Raw genomic sequence first — 17,464 nt, 5'->3', positions numbered from 1 at the left:
TTCGAAATAAAAAGACCGTCGATAGATAGAACGAATAAAATAAAATTAACGAATTTTCGCTGGAAAAAGAAAAAAAGAGAGAGAAAAGAAACACGCACGCACGAACGTAGGGAGACATACAAAGGTGTGTGATCGTTCGTCGTGTACAAGAAGATAGACGTTTCAAAGTAGGCGCATGGATAATTAATAATCGAATTAATTGAACGATCGTGCACACCTATTATGGAAATATCCATTCGCGATAACGGAGACGGTACGAGTTTTAACGCTACGAAACTCGACTAATTCGAAAGGAATCGCGAATGAATTAATTCCCTCGTCGCAGGACGTTAAGACGGAAGAGGATATTCGCGGGAATAAGGAGAAGAAGGATCTGATTACCGATCCTTATCGCCGTTGCACATTGGAATTCTTAACGAGCTTCCGATCGGTCGCTCCCTATTAATGCGGATCGTCCCTTCCCTGTTTTCGTCTTGTTATCCTTCTTTCTTCTACCCTTTACCCCTCTAACCCTCTCTTCAACCCTCACCCCCAAACCTGCCTCATTTCTCTTTAATCGTTCACTTATTTGTCGTCCTCCTCTCTCTTTCTCTCCTGTGTTTATCTCTATCTCTGTCTCTATCTCTTTCTCTTTCTCTCGATAATCGCAAAAGGGTCGCATGGACGAATTAGTCGATTAGAGAAACGTGCACCTGTCTCGTGTACGTAATTCTCTCTCTCTCTCTCTCTCTCTCTCTCTCTCTCTCTCTCTCTCTCTTTCTCTTTCTCTTTTTCCTTCACACGCATTCGCTCGCTCGTTCCATCCTTCTTTTCTTCCTTCCTTTCTTTCTTTCTTTCTTTCTTTCTTCCTTTTCTCACTTTACCTTCTTCCTTCGTCCTGTTCGCTCGTATATATAAACAGGTGCTTTTAATTTATGAACCTTAGACGGAATATCTCGATCGAGAATTCTTATCGTTTATTCTTCCCTCCCTTCTCTTTCCTTTCCTTTTCTTCTCTTTTTTTTCCTTTTTTCTGTTTTTTTTTTTTCGTTTCCTCGCCGACTTTTTTTCTTATCCCCTTTTTCTTTTTCTTCCTCCTCGTCCGACGTCGCGCCGTTAGAAACAGAGAATCGTCGATTTCGTCGTATCCCGTCTCACCTTCCTCGAGCTTCCGATTCGAAGGTGAATCGCGCGTGTAAACAAGCTCTATTCTATCGTGTTCACGCACATGTATATACATATATATATATATGTATTGTATATACATATATATATATACATATATACATAGATATATGCGCGACGATATCGTACTCGACGCACCGAGTTTACTTACTCACGACACGGGCCGCGTTCCTACGTATTACTACTATACATACATAAATATATGCATATACATATATATATATGTAAATATATGTATATATGTAAATATAATATATATACCCTACGTGTATGTATATATGTATATATACTACGTAGTATACATATAAATATGATATACACATATATACACTATATATATATATGTATATATGTATATATAGTACGTGTATGAATATATGCGTATATGTATATATGTACATGTACGTATTTTCGAGTCTCTACTCTCAAGTATTTCAAGTTTTTCCTATTATATAGTACGATCTCTCGATCTCTCTTTCTTTCTCTCTTCCCTCAGAGTCCCCTACGTCTAGTGGCGGGAAAACGGGAAGAGAAGTCGTTTCGATGTCTCGAAATCGAGGCCGGAAGTAGAGTAGGAGGACTCTTGGCTTTCGAAGACGCTCGTAAAACGTTCTGCGAGCGGTCTACTTTTACTTACGGCCATTTTCGAGCGGGAAATTTTCCTTGGATTTTCAAACATTTTCTTTTTTCGATTTTTCTTTCTCTTGGGACAAAAGAAGAAAAAAAAAAGAACGAAAAAACATTTTACTTCGTATCGAGTTCGTATTCTCTCTCCCTCTTTCTCTCTCTCTCTCTCTCTCTCTCTCTCTTTCTTCCTTTCTTTCTTTCTTTCTTTCTTTCTTTCTTTCTTTCTTTCTCTTTTTCTTTATTATGAAATAACACGCAAGAATCTCTCCGTCTCTTTCTCCCTATCTCTCTCTCTTTCCCCTCTCTCCTCTCTCTCTTTCTTTCTGGTACGGCAAAGCACGAGGCGCGCTCCCCTCGAGGCCGACGTAACTCGGAATGTCGCGGAAAATTCAAAGTATCGCGGATAGGAGTATAAGTGCCCGACGAACTCGCATCGACGTAGCTCGTACCGAGGTCTTGGATCGCGCTCGAGACGTCCCGTTGACGATCGCCGTTCGACCGACAGAGAATAAAAATGTTGCCGGTGAATTTTCTTAGGCTGTTTGTCGTATAGAAGGTGGCGCGCGAACGAAGCTACGCGAAGCTACGCTCTGCCGTTGGAAGGCTCCGTCGAGCGCTGACAGAGAGAGAAAGAGAAAGAGAGAGAGAGAGAGAGAGCGAGCGAGCGAGCGAGGGAGGGAGAGAGACAGAGACAGAGATAGAGACAGAGCGAGAGAAAGAGAGAGAGAGCGAGCGAGCGAGCGAGCGAGCGAGCGAGACAGTCGAAGCGAGCCGAGCGAAGCCGAGCGAAGCCGAGCGGTAGCGGGGCGGAGCGAGGCGAGGCGGGGCGTCGAGTCGACCGAAGCGGCGACGAGGTCTTAGTCGAGAGCTAACGCTCTTTGCCTGTTGGTCGTATATAGTCGGCCGTCCCAGGACCGTATCTATCGACGCCGTCGATCTCTACAAAGGATTAATCCCCTCCGCTTCTTCGTGGATCCATCTCTCTTTCTTTTCTTTTTTTTGTCCTTTCTTTCTCTTTTCTCGTTTTTTTTTTTTTACTTTTTTTCAACGATTCTTTAATAGATAAAAATTTCGAAGACGCTCTCGCGAGAAAAATTGTCTTCGCGTTGGGGATTGATTCAAGATTTTTCACGTCGACTTTGGCATCGCTTCTTCTTCTTTTTTTTTCTTTTTGTATTCTTTATCTTTTTTTTTTTCTTTTTCCGATTAATTTTTCTGTCTTTTTTTTTTTCTGTGTGTTTTCTTTTTCGTTTCTTTTTATTCGAAATAATCAATAACGGACTTTAATAAATACAAGAGACTCGGGCGTCGAACGCTCGGGATTAAATAATGCACTTCCTTTTACAGAAAATACTGAAAGGTATATAAACAATCGGGGAATATTCAATATTAATTATACAGTTAATTTACGAGGCGTGAATAGAGCTCGCCCATCCGCTTAAACGAAATCTCCCATTCGAACGCGGACAATATGTGCCCGGTCGACGTGTACAATAGAGTTTTATATGTAATTTATTAAAAGCCGAAACTCTTGTGGACGATGGATAATATCGGTGAAACGTCGACGCGAAGAAAAATTCTTGTACGTTCGTTCGCTGTCTCGATCACTCGAAAACACAATAGCAGTAACAGAAAGGGAAAGTATTTTTAAAGACGGAGTAAAAGTTTCTTTTTTTTTCGATAGTACAACGTTACTTCGTTTCCCCGGGATTATCCTTAGAACGATATAATAAGAGCTATCGTCTCGTCATCGAAGGCACGGGGCCACGAGTCTCGAAGTATAGTCATTAGAATTTTACTACCTTGGCCGATGATAACGGGAGCCCTTTCCGTGGACGGACGTTTCATTCACAAAGAACGTTGATCGATTCACGCGATAGAAGATAATACTTTGTGTATACGTACGCGCGCACGTGTCCTACCTATCGTTTAAAAAGTACATCGAGATACATTTATCTCGAAGTACGAAACTGTGGCAACGATAAGAGAAGAAGAAGAAGAAGAAGAAGAAGAAGAAGAAGACAAAAAGAAAAAAAGAAAAAAAAAAAAGAAGGAAAGTTAATGGAAGTTACGACGAGTGCGTGTTCCACGAGACGAAATAAGTTTTTTTTTTTTTTTTGTAAGATATAGGAGCGAGAGTGATCGCTCGTAGATCTCGATCTCGATCGCGATTTGATACGCAAAAGAGACAGGGAAGAACGTTGGGATACCCACTTGATATATAAAAGGTGGAAACGTTAACTGGAATCGACGAGCGGAGATACGGGGCACGCACGTTCGATAGATCCGATACTGCGGTCCGTAGCGAAGTGCAGGTGGGCCGAGCTACGGCGGAAACGAACGAAGTCGTACTCGGGGGAAAACCGAGCGGCGGCACTCGGCCGAGGACTGTTTTGTCAGAGTACCTCAGTAATGCTTTGCATGGCCAGCTAGCCGCAACTCGGCTCTTGTCGCTGAGTCTCGCGTCGTATTTATCGTTCACTCGGTGTGACATCGTGTTGTGTGATATGTATTACTACGATACGAAGGGACGTGAGTAGCGAGAAAGTAGAGGACCTTATATATATATATATATATATAGAATTTTCTTAACGCTACGCACTGTGTGTGACGCGACATATATTTCGGGCGTGGATCAAATTTCGTTTCGGACGAGCGCTCGAACTCGAGTGTCCGTTCGTCGAAGGAAGGAAGGAAGGAAGAAAAAAGAAAGAAAGAAAGAAAGAAAGAAAGGAAGGAAGGAAGAAAAGAAGTAAGAAAAAAAGATCTTGTGTTAAACGGAGTTAGAAAGAGAAATAGATAGAAAAAGATAGATAGAGACAGAAAGACAGAGAGAGAGAGAGAGAGAGACAGTGGGACATCTTGCGCGATACGTTGCTGCGTGTGAGAAAATAAGGATAGAAAGAAGAGAAGAGAAGCCGGATCGTGGACGGCAGCGACGCTCGCTGCGGCCCTGGTGGAATCTCGATTCCACCCCAAACGTGTTTCCTCACTTGAGAACCGAGCTACCATCCGAGACAAACTGTGTATGGTGCACGAGCGAATCAAGATGCTGTCGTCGGTGCCAGCGAAATAATAATGTGGTGCGACGTTGGTCAGGTGAGTGTCGTGCGAGAATCATCTTGGTTTCATCACATTCTTCTTCTGCTTCGTCGTTATCCTCGTTCGTCGTCGTCGTCGTCTTCGTCGTCTTCGTCTTCGTCGTTATCGTTGTCGTTGTCGTTGTCGTTGTCGTTGTCGTTGCGTTGTCGTCATCGTCATCGTTGTTCATCGTCGCCAGTAAGCACGGTCTACGTTCCTACGATTCTTTTCTCTCTTTCTCCGAGACTGACTCTTTCGAGGTTATCGCAGTCGCGAGACGAAGACAGAGAGAGAGAGAGAGAGAGAGAGAGAGAAAGAGAGAGAAAGAGAGAGAGAAGTAAAGAAAGAGAGGAACGGCGACCGTCGCTGGTCGATCGCCGACGGCGAGACTCGAGAACGACTTCCTTCCTACACATTCTCGCCATCTTTCTCATAACAATTTTTCAACTTGAAACCTCGAAAATTCTTAAGCTCGACCATTTTGATTCTCTTTTTATATCTCTGTCTCCCTCTCTTTCTTTCTTTCCCTTTTTCCTTCGTTCGCGTTTCGGTAAAAAAATGATAAACGACGAACGACCACAGGAAAATTTCAGGCGGAATATTGAATCGTTCGGTTAAAGAAATTTTCGATGGAACTTTTTCGATCTTGAAATTGTAACAAAATCTTGAATTATTGATGACTCGTATATTATTCTTCGTTCGTCAGACCTCTTTCTCTCTTTCTTTCTCTCTCTCTCTTTCTTTATCTATTTCGTATAAGAGAAAGAATGAGAGAGAGAGAGAGAGAGAGGAGAGAGGAGAGAGAACAAAGTACGAACATAAGTCCGACGCAACTCCATTCTCCAAAAAGGAGAAAGATTCGATCAGTAATGGGTATAAAATGTCGAAAAAGAAAATAGAACGGGGCTTGCTATGATTCGAGTTCGTGAGAGAAACGGAGAGCGCGTAAACAACACATCGGAGTCCGAGTGTCAGATTTGACGCGTGGTAACCTCGTGTTCGGTAGTTTGAATTCGAAGCGATCCCGCGTTTCCTTGGCCTGGGGCTGTTGGGGTGGCGCGGAGGGGAGGAGGTGGATGAGGTAGGTGCACGAAGAGGTGGAGGAGGAGTTAGGAGGTAGAACGGCGACAGCGACAGCGACAGCGACGATGACGGTGGCTACGATGATAACGTAGAGAGAAAGAGGGGAGAGAGTCGGTGCGTTCGTTGTGTGTATAGTATATATATACACACATATATATGTGCATATATATCCATATATATATATATGATGTATGTATATGATGTATGTATATGCTGTGTATGTATGTATGTGCTGTGTATGTATATACGTGTATTATAAGTTGCGCTCGCGCGTTCAACACAGAGAAGGCGCAAGCAAAGAGGTGGGGAGTGCGCTGTGTGAGGTGACTATGGCAGCGACGCTGGGTCGTGGGTCGCCGTTTGGCCGCTAGGTGGGGGTAAAGTAGCAACGCGTAAGAGAGAAAGAGATATCTGCCTGGAGGCTGCCTCCTCTTCTCTTTTACTTGGCCACCGGCGCCGTCGAGAAAACGCTCGTTCGGCTCTTCGAGCTCTGCTCTGCTCTGCTCTACTCTGCTCTGCTCTGCTCTGCTCTGCTCTGCTCTGTTCTGCTGATGTGCTAGCTGGAGGAGGTGATGGTGGAGGTGGGCACGTTTATGACCAACCACCGAGGGGCAGCGTAGTCATGGTTACTACGACGACAACAACCCGAATCCTATATATATATATATATATATATATATATATATATATCTACCTATCTATCCCTATTTTTTCTTTCTCTCTCTTATAGGAATGTTTTTAGGAATATATATATATATATATATTTTTTAACGCTCCTCCTTTTTCGTCTCGTACGAGACTCTTATCTTCTTTCTCTCTCTTTCTTTCTCTTTTCTTTATACCATATTTTATTTTTCTTTCTTTCTTTCTTTCTTTCTTTCATCAATCTTTTTGTTCTTATTTCTATTTCTTTTTTTTTCTCTTTCCTTATTTCATAAGCATATTTTTAAACGATAAAGATAGTCGTGTCCAACATAAAATACGGAGGGATCAATCCTTTCCGTCGCGTCAGCTATCGAAACACGATGCCCGCGCAAAGTTCGACTCGAATCGTCGTTCGCTTCCTGCGATTCGATTTAACACGTCGTACGAAAAATAATCTATTCGTTTGATAGAAAAAGAAATATATATGTATGTGTGTACGCGTGCGTGTGTTATATATTTTCGCCAAAAGCAAACAACGATATTTTCTCAAAGTAATCTTACTTTTTCGATTTTAACTCAATACCTGCGTAACTATTTTATTCGTTGTGTGTGTGTAGTGCGTTAGTGTGTTAGTTCATGAAAAAAGTATACGCGTTGAGGGCGTTACGTAAGAGAATCACTAGAGGACTAAAAGGCAGGACGAAATTGATGAAAGTTTCGAAGGATCTCTAGTATATATAGTAACATATATGTATGCATGCATGTATGTATGTATGTATGTATGATATATATGTATGTATATGATGTATGTATATGTATATGTATACATATATCGACTATCGGGTGCAAGAGAGAAGGAAGATAGTTCTACCGACGAACTAATACTGCATTCGCATTGATCGGAGAGGGAGGGACGAAGAGAGAGATGTATATAGAGAGGGGAATTGTTCGGCGACGGTTCACCGATTGTCCGTAGAAATTCTCTCGTGGAGTAAGTACCTAGTAAGTTGCAAAGTTGTTTCTAATAGCAATGACGGAGTAGTACGTTTAATTTTTTTCTCAACGGGACAAGTACATGGCGTTATTTTCGTCCGCCAATTTTTCCCATATCGTACGTTCTAAGAAAAAGGGAAATAGAAAAAAAAATTGTGAAGGTATATCGTGGATCAGATTTGTGATATTAGAAAATGGAACATTTTGCAGCAGGTTACATCGATGGATAGATAAGTAAATACGTATTAACGCGTCTCTCGTTGTTTCTGCGAACGCTTTCCGACGGCCGGCGTCTACGATCTATTTCGTTCCTTCGAAGACGATCTTCTAAGATCTTCTTGAATGATTTATTTCTAAATCATTGATAGAACGACCCGACAACGTTAACGATTGGTAGAAGTTAGTCGTAACATATTTTTCCTCGACAAAATATTTTCGAAATCGTAGAAACCGAAAGAGAGAAACGAGAGAAAAACGAGAGATAGATAGATAGATAGATAGATAGAAGTACTCTCGTCGAAAGAGAGATCTCGAAAATGCTAGGTACAATATTCGAGAAGTTATATATTTACATAGATTTCGAGTGTCGCTAGTGCTTCATCGTTTTGTAGTACGCCCATTGATACACATAGTTACACGCACACGTACAAACATATATATATATATACATATACATAAAAGCATGTATCGTACGCATCGCCCATTTTCGAGTGATAATCGTCGAAAAGCGTATGCTAAAGTAGCTTTGAGGATGGATAAATATAACGGAATAGCATGAAACTCGGAGCTATGCGCGTTTTTCGTTATCCTGCAAAATATTGTCCACTGTTCGTCGCTCGTAGACGGACAAGGACGAGAACGAGGACGAGGACGAGAACGAGAACGACGAGGAAAAGGAGAAGAAGATGGAACGTGAATCGACCGTTTAAAACGTATCGTCGAGTTATGTGTTATCGTTGGTTTTAACACGCTGCTGCTCAAACGACAGGAACGTGTCCGTCGAGTTATCGGTGTGCGGCGATCTGTCAATAGGCTTCTCCCATTCATAAATTCGGTGCGGGTGTGCAGCCGCATAGTTTCGCCGCGAAAAGCACGTGGCGCATTGGCCTGCTGAAGAGGAGGCCGCCTCTACTTCTCTCTCTCTCTCTCTTTCTCACTCTCCTCTCTGTGTCCTACCCCCTTACCCCTTTATCCCGTTGCACAACCCCCTTCATCCACCCCTTCTTCTCGTTCGTTGGTTCATTCTCTCCTGTACGTTACATCACAACGACTAAAACTGTCTGGTCTCTATCTCTCTATCTATATTTCTATTTGTCTACCTATTCCTCTCATTCTCTCTCTTTTTTTTTTCTCTCTTCGTTTCTATGTACAAATAGCATATAATCGGCACGTATAATTTAACAGTCTAAGAACCTACCACCAGCGACACTTCTCCGTTGATGCGTAAAAACTAAAAAAGAAGAATCAAAGCACGCCGTGAGTCGTGATAACGGTACGTACGTACACGTACGTGTAATCGACGACGATGACGACGACGACGAGGACGAGGACGAGGAAGACCACGGCAACGACGATGGCAACGACGACGACGACGACGACGACGACGACGACGACGACGGCAGCGGCGGTCGTCGTATCGTTGAAAGCAAAGAAGAAAAGGCAAGAGACCACGAGAATCCCGTGGTAACCGTTAGGAATAGCGTAGGTAGCACGCGACACGTGCCTACGCACACGCTTTAGCTCGAAGAAAGCAGGAGATATCGATAACACTTAGCTTCCGCACTCTCTTCTCTGAATTTTCAAAAGATGCAAAGAGTGAGATAGATAGATGGAGAGAGAGAGAGAGAGAGAGAGAGAGAGAGAGAGAGAGAAGGTACACTTTGCGGTAGGTTAAGGTTAAACACACAATGAAACGATCATCGATATACAGGCCCCATATTTTTTCTTTCCTTTTCTTTTTTCCTTTCTTTTTCCCTTCGCAATTTCCTTTTTCCATTTATTAACTCCGAAAATTTGAGTTTCTCTTTCGGTTTGTAAAGGCGAAAATTTGTATAGGCGAATTTTATGGTTTTGTTATATTTTTTGTGTAAATGTCCGATAGATACCTCTCTCTTTCTCTTTCTCCCTCTTCTTATATTATATAACGAAAGAAGAATAATAGCACCTGCGTTAGACTCGCGTCTACTACTCTTTTATTGTGGTCTCGTCGTGTGACTCGTCTACGTAGCAATAACAACAGCAGGTGCCATGTCGACCCCTCCGTTCTTTGGTTTTCTTTACCGACAAGCCCCATTCGTGTTCTTCTTCAACATGTCCGAAGGTATTCCAATGTCAATGTACCTCCTTCTCTTTCTTCCTGCTCTTTTTTCCTCCCTTCCTCTTTCCATCCCTCTCTACCACCCTCCGTCCTTCTCAACCCTCGATCTAATACCCTTGGAATTAGCACGTCTTTCCTCTGTCTGCGATCGTACCCTCATTTTTCCGCTCTTTAAAATCCCCCCATTGTTTTCTTCTATGGGTACGTGCCAGCCATAAACGAGTAACGACCGAGTAGTCTCCATTGACGAGAGAGTCAAGCACTCCTGCGTGTTTGTTTCATTGCCACGAGTCGAGTAAAATACAATAGATATATATATATACACGTACATGGATGGATGCATGCATGCATATATAAATAAATATTGCATCGACTATAAATCGATCGAATATTTGTATAATAATAATACATTTTCTTTTCGTTATTCCGCGATTAAAATTACGATTTTCTTAGGATTAAATACAAAATTTCTTTCATTCGACATTTCTAACAACGATCCCGTGCACCGTATTAAAAAGTATATAGAGAACACTTTTCTTTCCATATGCGTAACTAATTTTGTAATTCGTTTTACAAATTGGTGCATTGTTGGTATTAAAAAGATAAAAAGATAGATAGAAAGAAAGAAAGAAAGAAAAAAGGAATAACAGAGAGAGAAAAACATAAAGAGTCTAATGTGTATATCATGAATAATCCTCGTGAAAAAGTAACGAAAGCGTATACTTCCAATTCGTCTCTAATTACTACACAACGAACTCTACAGTATTTTTGTATACATAGTTACGATAAATATATATATATATATACATATATATATATATATATATATATATATATATATATTCATGTTGGAAAGGGTCGCGTGCGACGTGCGAAACACACGTGGAGGAAGTAACGCGAAGTGGGTGCATCGTGCTCATCCTCTCTCTCTCTCTCTCACACACACACACACACACGCACACGTACATACATACCTACATACATACATACATACAGCAGACACTTTCCACCACCTTTCGCGGTGGGCCGTCGGTATCGGAAAAAAGCATCGCGCTCTGCCCCACGTGGGGCCGAAGTAGTGACTTGGACGTACTCATGCTCACAAATATATCAACTGTATGTATGCGTGTGTATGAGATAGAAAAAGAGAGAGAGGAAGAAAGAGACACGTCCCCCGAAGAAACGCTCGGACGGATCTCCGAAGATCACGTGCTGCGCATAACTTACATTCCCACCACTCCTTTCGGTAGCACGTGCCTCTTCGTTTCTCTCTTTCTGTCTCTTTCTCACTCGGTCGGTGCGCCTCCATTCTCCCCTCCCCCTCTATCGACGGGTACTACTCCGCGGTGAGAGAGAGAGAGAGAGAGAGACTGCTTCGATTCCGCGATTCGGTTCGATCGAATGAAACGCTATACTCGATCTTAGACAGTCAGTCGCCTCCTGCGACACTACCTCGATCGTTCTCATCTCTTTTCTCTTCTCTTCTCTTCTCTTCTCTTTCTTTCTTTCTTTCTTTCTTCTCTTCTCTTCTCTTCTCTTCTCTTCTCTTCTCTTCTCTTCTCTTCTCTTCTCTTCTCTTCTCTTCTCTTTTCTTCTCTTCTCTTCTCTTCTCTTCTCTTCTCTTCTCTTCTCTTCTCTTCTCTATCTAACTCTCTATCTATCCATCTTTCCCTCTTTCTCTACGTCTTTCCAAACTTTGCCTTCGAAACTCCGCATTGCAGGAGGAGGAACCTTCTTCGTTCTGTTCGTTCCTATTTTAGGTTATGTCGAGTCTCCCTTGAGAAAAAGAATTAGTCTATTGTAAGTGATCAGATCGAAGGTTAATGCGGAAGGTGAATCGTTCTTCGTCCCTTATGAAATAACTCTTTTCTATCTTTCTCTCACAATTATAATACGTCAAATAGAAGAAGACAAAGAGTAGAGATATCAAATGATATTCATGGAAAACTCGGAAAGAAATAGATAGAGAATTGTTAGAATTTTCAACAAATCTAAAAGTATGTAGTGTTATCTAATATAATATACGATATAATGAAATAGAGAAAGAGAGAGAGAAAAGGAGAAAGAAAAAGAGAAAGAAAGAGATAGGTTGGTTTTGAGGAATCACGCTCAGGTGGCAGCAGTTTGCAGAGTCTCTTTCTCTTTCTCTTTCTCTTTCTCTTTCTAATGGATGGACGGATCGAGGTGGAAGAGCGTAGGAGTCGCGTCTATTCGTGTCCATCCAACTCTCCGTCTCTCTCTCTCTCTCTCTCTCTCTTTCTCTCTCTCTCTCCATCATAAAGAGAGAAAGAGAGAAAGAATTGCGCTCGCGCGCGACTCGTATCGCGTATCGAGGCCGCACACACGTAACGCGAGCCTTTGGTGGTGGGCTCTGGTGGGGGTGCTTATCGGGAGAGTCAGCGAGCTTACGCCCGCGTCGCCGGTGTTACGCAATTCACTTGGTCGCCGTCGTCGACGCCGACGGCGTCGCTTGCTCCTCGCATCGACTTCTTCGTCGACGATTCGCCATCGACAAAAATATGTATTTTTATTTGTCTCTACTGTTACGCTTATGTGTATGTATGTATGTATATATGTATGTATATATATATATATATATATGTATGTATGTATGAACATATACGTATATATACACACACACTGATATGTAGATACGCACACATACGTATCTACTACATATCGATCTTTTCCAAATCGAAAAATTTCGAATTAAGAGAAGAATTACAACGTTTGTTCTAATGTTCGCGAACAACTATCTTTACGTGGATTGAGTTTCTCTTTTTTTTTGTTCCCTTTTTTTCTTTTCTTTTTTTCTTCTTTTTTCCTCTTTTTTTCTTCTCTTGCGAAGCGTCGCGACGTTACATAAGCTCTCCTCGTCTTCTATCTCTATATATCTCGCACATATATACTAGGATATATTCTACTCGTAAGCCTCTGGAGGAAGCAGCGGTATCGTGTCGAGCAATGTTATTTCTCTCTCTCTCTCTCTTTCTCATTTTCGTCTATTTTCCTTTTCTTTCCTCTTCTCTTTTTTTTATGCTTGGAGAGACTCGAAAATAATATTATATCCCTACGACGAATACGATCGTTCTTTTTTCTGTCTAACGTGAAAGAAAAGGAAAAGAAGAAGAGAAGAGAAAAGAAAAGAAAAGAAAAGAAAAGAAGAGGGGAAAAAAGGAGAGAGAAAGAAAGAGTGGAAGACGTGGAAGGAAGACGGCATCGATCAACGTTATTCCCAGAGATCGAGAAAAGAAAGAGAGAAAGAGACAGAAGAAAGGAGGGGAGAAAAGAAAAGAAAAGAAGGAGCGTCGCGGCGCGGCGTAGGAGTCAGTGTCCTTTAAGTAAGTTAGACGCCTGCGCGCGACGCTCTAAGGGGTGGCTGCGTGGGTGGTGCTTGCCGAGGGTTAATAGGACATTGGCGCCATGGCGGCGGCTTCGAGAAGTACGGCCACGTGCGTCCGCTATCGAACGGCCGCCACCCCTCTCTCTTTCTCTCTCTCTCCCTCTCGCTCTCTCACGATCCACCACGCCCCTAGCCTCCCTTCTCCACCCCCTCCCTTCCTGCGCTATATAATATATATACACATTGTATATACATATACTAGATATATATATGAAAAGATATACCTATATATGTGTATATACACACCTATACATTTACGAGCTTAGCTACGTTATATCGTGCTCGCCGCACGTACGCTTCTTTCTCTCCTTCTTTCTCTCTCTCTCTCTCTCTCTCTCTCTCTCTCTCTCTCTCTCTCTCTCTCTCTCTCTCACTTATACGCACACAATGTATACTTTTTCGGTGGTATACCTAATTTGGAACGTATGTATTATTTCAGAATGAAAGAAGAAGATATAGATAAATCGTGCTATGCTCTCGACACCTTTTATTTTATTTTATTTTATTTCTTTTCTTTTCTTTTCTTTTCTTTTCTCTTCTTTTCTCTCTTTATTTCTTTCGTTCGTTGCTTTTGTGTTCCTCCATATTTTTTCCTTTCTTTGAAGGGATTTTTTAACATCGAATAATATTTCCGATAAGACGTGTATGTATATGTATGGTGTGTGTACGCGCGCGCGCGTGTGTGTAATGTGCGTATGTACACGTGTGTAGTATACGTTTTCATTGAAATGGGTCATCTCGGCGCAAGGACGCCGTCGCGATCTTACCTCTTCTCTTCCCTACCGACCGAACAGATCGTGCGCGTGTGACGATAGCTTGTCTCTCTCTCTTTCTCTCTCTCTCTCTCTCTATCTCTTTCTCTCTTTCTCTTTCTCTCTATCTCTTTCGTGCTCTCTATCTTCTGGCGAGCGTGCTCGCGCGTTCTCCTCGAAGGAATTTTCAAGGTGGACTCTCTCAAGGCGCGAGTATGCGTGCGTGCCCGCATCACATCCTCTCAAACCAGTTTCACACGGACGGGAACGATACCTTCGTTTCTCTTCGGCATCGTCGTACGATTAGTATCCTCCTACCCCCTTCGTCTTTCCATTTCTCTTTTCGTTCTTTTTCTCCTCGTCTCATTTCTCTATCTCTTTCTCTCCTCTTTCTCTCTTTTTTCTCTGATTTTCTTTCTCTCCCTCTGTCTCTCTCTATCTCTCTATCGCTCTTTCTTCCTCCCTTTTTCTATCCTTATCGACCGACTCACTCTTTTGCATTATTCTTGGACGTTTAGCGAAGGTAACACGAAGGTGAAACGTTGAGAACGTTTCGTCACGCACAACGTGCTTATATTTTTCGAATCGAAAGGGGAAGAATAACGAGAAGAGATCGAACTCGATCGATCTCCTTTTCCTTCTCCTCCTCCTTACTATCGTGTGTGAAAGCAAAAGGACACACTGTAAGTAAGAAAACTACTGTCTCTATCGTATCGGTTGTTTTCTCTCTCTTTCTATCCCTCGAATCGATTCTATATATGTATCTATCTTTCCTTTCCGTCCATCTATCTCCGTCGGTAATTTCAAGAAGACGCGTTTTTCAAAGCCCCCTATAACCGAACGTCTCCCAACAGTGGCTTGGCTCCAACGGAAAATCTATATCTCGAGGGATGAGGCGAGGGAGAGAGGGTGATGGTGGTGGTGGTGGTGGTGGTGGTGGTGGTAGCGGCGGCGGCGTCGACGACGGCAACGATGGCGATGGTGGTGGTGTACGGTACGGCGCTGGTGGTGTAGCGCCGACAACTATACCGCTCGATTCAAACGACCCTTCTTTTTTATTTTCCTACGTTTTCTCGCGTATCGACGCATTTCTACGAAAATAAGAGATAGGAATTTTCCTCCGAGAAATAAAGAAGAAATAGTTTTCTTTGTCTTATATAAGAAAAAAAAAAAAAAGAAAAAGAAAGAAATGGATCTCTATGTAAAGGAGAAAATTTCTTGAGAAAGATAGCATAGAAGGGTGAGAGAGAAAGAATGTCGTGATTACGCGCGTAATGCGCCTCTTCCATTATGTCCCTACGCCGATTTTACACTCCACTTTCCTACGACGATTTTACTCAAGTTCCATGCCTGCCTGCCTGCCTGCTTGCTTGCCTGCCTTCTGGCTGGCTGGTTGTCTCGTATTCTCCTTTCGAGAGCGTCCGTTATTCGTCCTCGTGAAAACGCTCGCGGTACCGTCGATAGACGGCGGTAGTGCATGAACGGCCCTGTACGCAGAAGCACGGTGCTTGCCGAGAGAGTGGGGGCACTGCAAAGCGTCGGCAGAGGAGTGGGGGCAGCGTGAGAAGGATGTAGAACGTGTCGGACAAAGAGCGGCGCATTACTCGTGCATGGGGCGTTGCCATGGCAACACCGCTCCTCCCTCCTCTCTCTCTCTTCTCCTCTATCAGTACCACCACCACCGTCGCCACCACCACCATTGCCTCTGCCTTTTACTCCTCCTCCTCCGCCGTCTCCACCACCACCGTCACCACCACCGCTACCGCTACCACCACTACTACCGCTACTACCTCCTCCTCCTCCTCCTCCTCCTCCTCCTCGCTCATGCTCTTCGGCAAGAGAGGGGCCGATCGGGTGAGGTGCGCGGAAAAAGGGGAATGCTGGTAGAGAAAGATCGAGCGATATCCCAACGTTGGAACACGAGAGAGTAAAATGGAACGACGTAGGGTGAAGAGAAGAGGAGAGGAGCGGAGAGAAGAGGAGGAGAGAGTCGATTACCAAACGCGAGGCCTTCGGTGCAATCAACCCGTTGCCCCCTTGCGAGGGTAAAACTACCCTCCGGTCGGATAAGGATAGGAGCGGGGGAAGGCGGATGGTCGTCCTTGTGTGGGTGTTCGTCGCGCGTGTGAGAGGTCGTCGAGCGAAAGAAAGAGCATGGGGCTGGGTAGTGGGGGGTGAGGGGTGCGGGCGGGGGAGTAGGGAAGTAGCGGAGAAAGAGGAGGGAGTAAAAAAAGGAGCGAGGAGAATTACGAGAAAGATTAGATGCGAAGCGACGTCGACGTCGAGGACGAGACGAGGACGTGCGGCTCGGTCGGTAAGGCAGCAGAGGGTTATCTGCCTCGAGACACGCAAAGCGTCTCGCGGCTCTTTTTTAAGTCGATTCGCGAATCGCAACGATGACCTTCGGGTTATACCTCTTGGAGGGTATCTATCTGTCGAGCGAGTCGACCGGCTACGAAATATCGAGATACGGCCTAAACATCTTGCGTATTTTCGAATATCTGTCTTATGCCGGACTGAGACTCCGACGATAGGAATGCTTTCATAGAACCGAGATCGATAGCAGTGGCGCGTTCGATCGAGGCTGAAAACGGGACGCTTATCGGTGGACGGCGGCACACCGAGGGCACCTTGCCGTTTGTCCTTGCTCGCCTACAAAATATATATATATGCGCGTATATATGTGTGTATATATGTACGTACATATGTATAAGTATACACAGAGTATATACTTATATACTCTCGCGAGTAAAAAAGATCATCGTCGTGGACGAAGCGCGAAGCTAAACTCTTCGCGTGCGAGGGTGTCGAGAGGAGGCTTTCGTTTCTCGTTCCTCTCGCTGGTAACGCGCGGTTGCTCTATTCTCCAGGAACCAGTTTTCCTCCACGCTCGTGCGCGCGCGAGCGCGAGCGACACCGAGATAGGGAGGAGGAGAGAGAGCGAGCGAGCGAGCGAACGAGCGAGGAGAGCCAGACTCGCACGAAGAACTCTCTCACGTACGCGCTCACACTTCGACGAAGGCCGACGCAGGAGCGCGCGCGCGTGTCGCACACACACATTCACGTACACACACGTCACGCACACTTACACGCACGCGCGGATACACGAACGCAACTCGCTATACACGTCAGCTAAACTAGAAAGTTGCCCCGACCGACACCGAAGAAACGACCGGTAGGTACGCCGTTCGGCTAAAGCCTTTCGAATTTAACTGAGAATGTTTTCTACTTTGTGACGTGCCGAACAATTTCCATGGAAAACTTTCAAAGAAATAAGAAAACCAATTCGAATTTCAAAATGAGAGGTAGGAAACGTATCACTTTTTTTTCTTTTTTTTTTTTCTTTTTTCCTTTTTCCTCTTCTGTTCTCTCTTTTCTTTTTTTTTTCAATGCTTGAAC

At 43.7% G+C, this 17,464-nt stretch overlaps 1 protein-coding gene across 3 annotated transcripts in view; it reads left to right on the top strand.

The window, feature by feature from the left end:
* Positions 1 to 2,674: 2,674 nt before the first annotated feature.
* Positions 2,675 to 17,464, top strand: part of LOC127065711 (GATA zinc finger domain-containing protein 10-like) — a 30,041-nt gene continuing 15,251 nt past the window's right edge. Inside the window, exons 1-2 of one of the 3 annotated variants that reach the window (XM_050998484.1) lie at positions 2,675 to 4,890; positions 8,998 to 9,252. Coding sequence is in view for 1 of the 3 variants with exons in the window: in XM_050998482.1 (XP_050854439.1) it covers positions 4,870 to 4,890 (21 nt within the window). In the remaining 2 variants the exon portion in view is untranslated. Of the gene's footprint in view, positions 4,891 to 8,997; positions 9,253 to 16,292; positions 17,241 to 17,464 lie in introns of those variants that run through there. The other 2 variants (XM_050998482.1, XM_050998485.1) reach the window with 2 other exon arrangements.

This window comes from Vespula vulgaris, chromosome 8, assembly GCF_905475345.1.
Source record: "Vespula vulgaris chromosome 8, iyVesVulg1.1, whole genome shotgun sequence".
NCBI classification, from domain to species: Eukaryota; Metazoa; Arthropoda; class Insecta; order Hymenoptera; family Vespidae; genus Vespula; species Vespula vulgaris.
The sequence above is the reverse complement of the archived record's forward strand: the minus strand, read 5'-3'. Positions and strand labels throughout refer to the sequence as shown.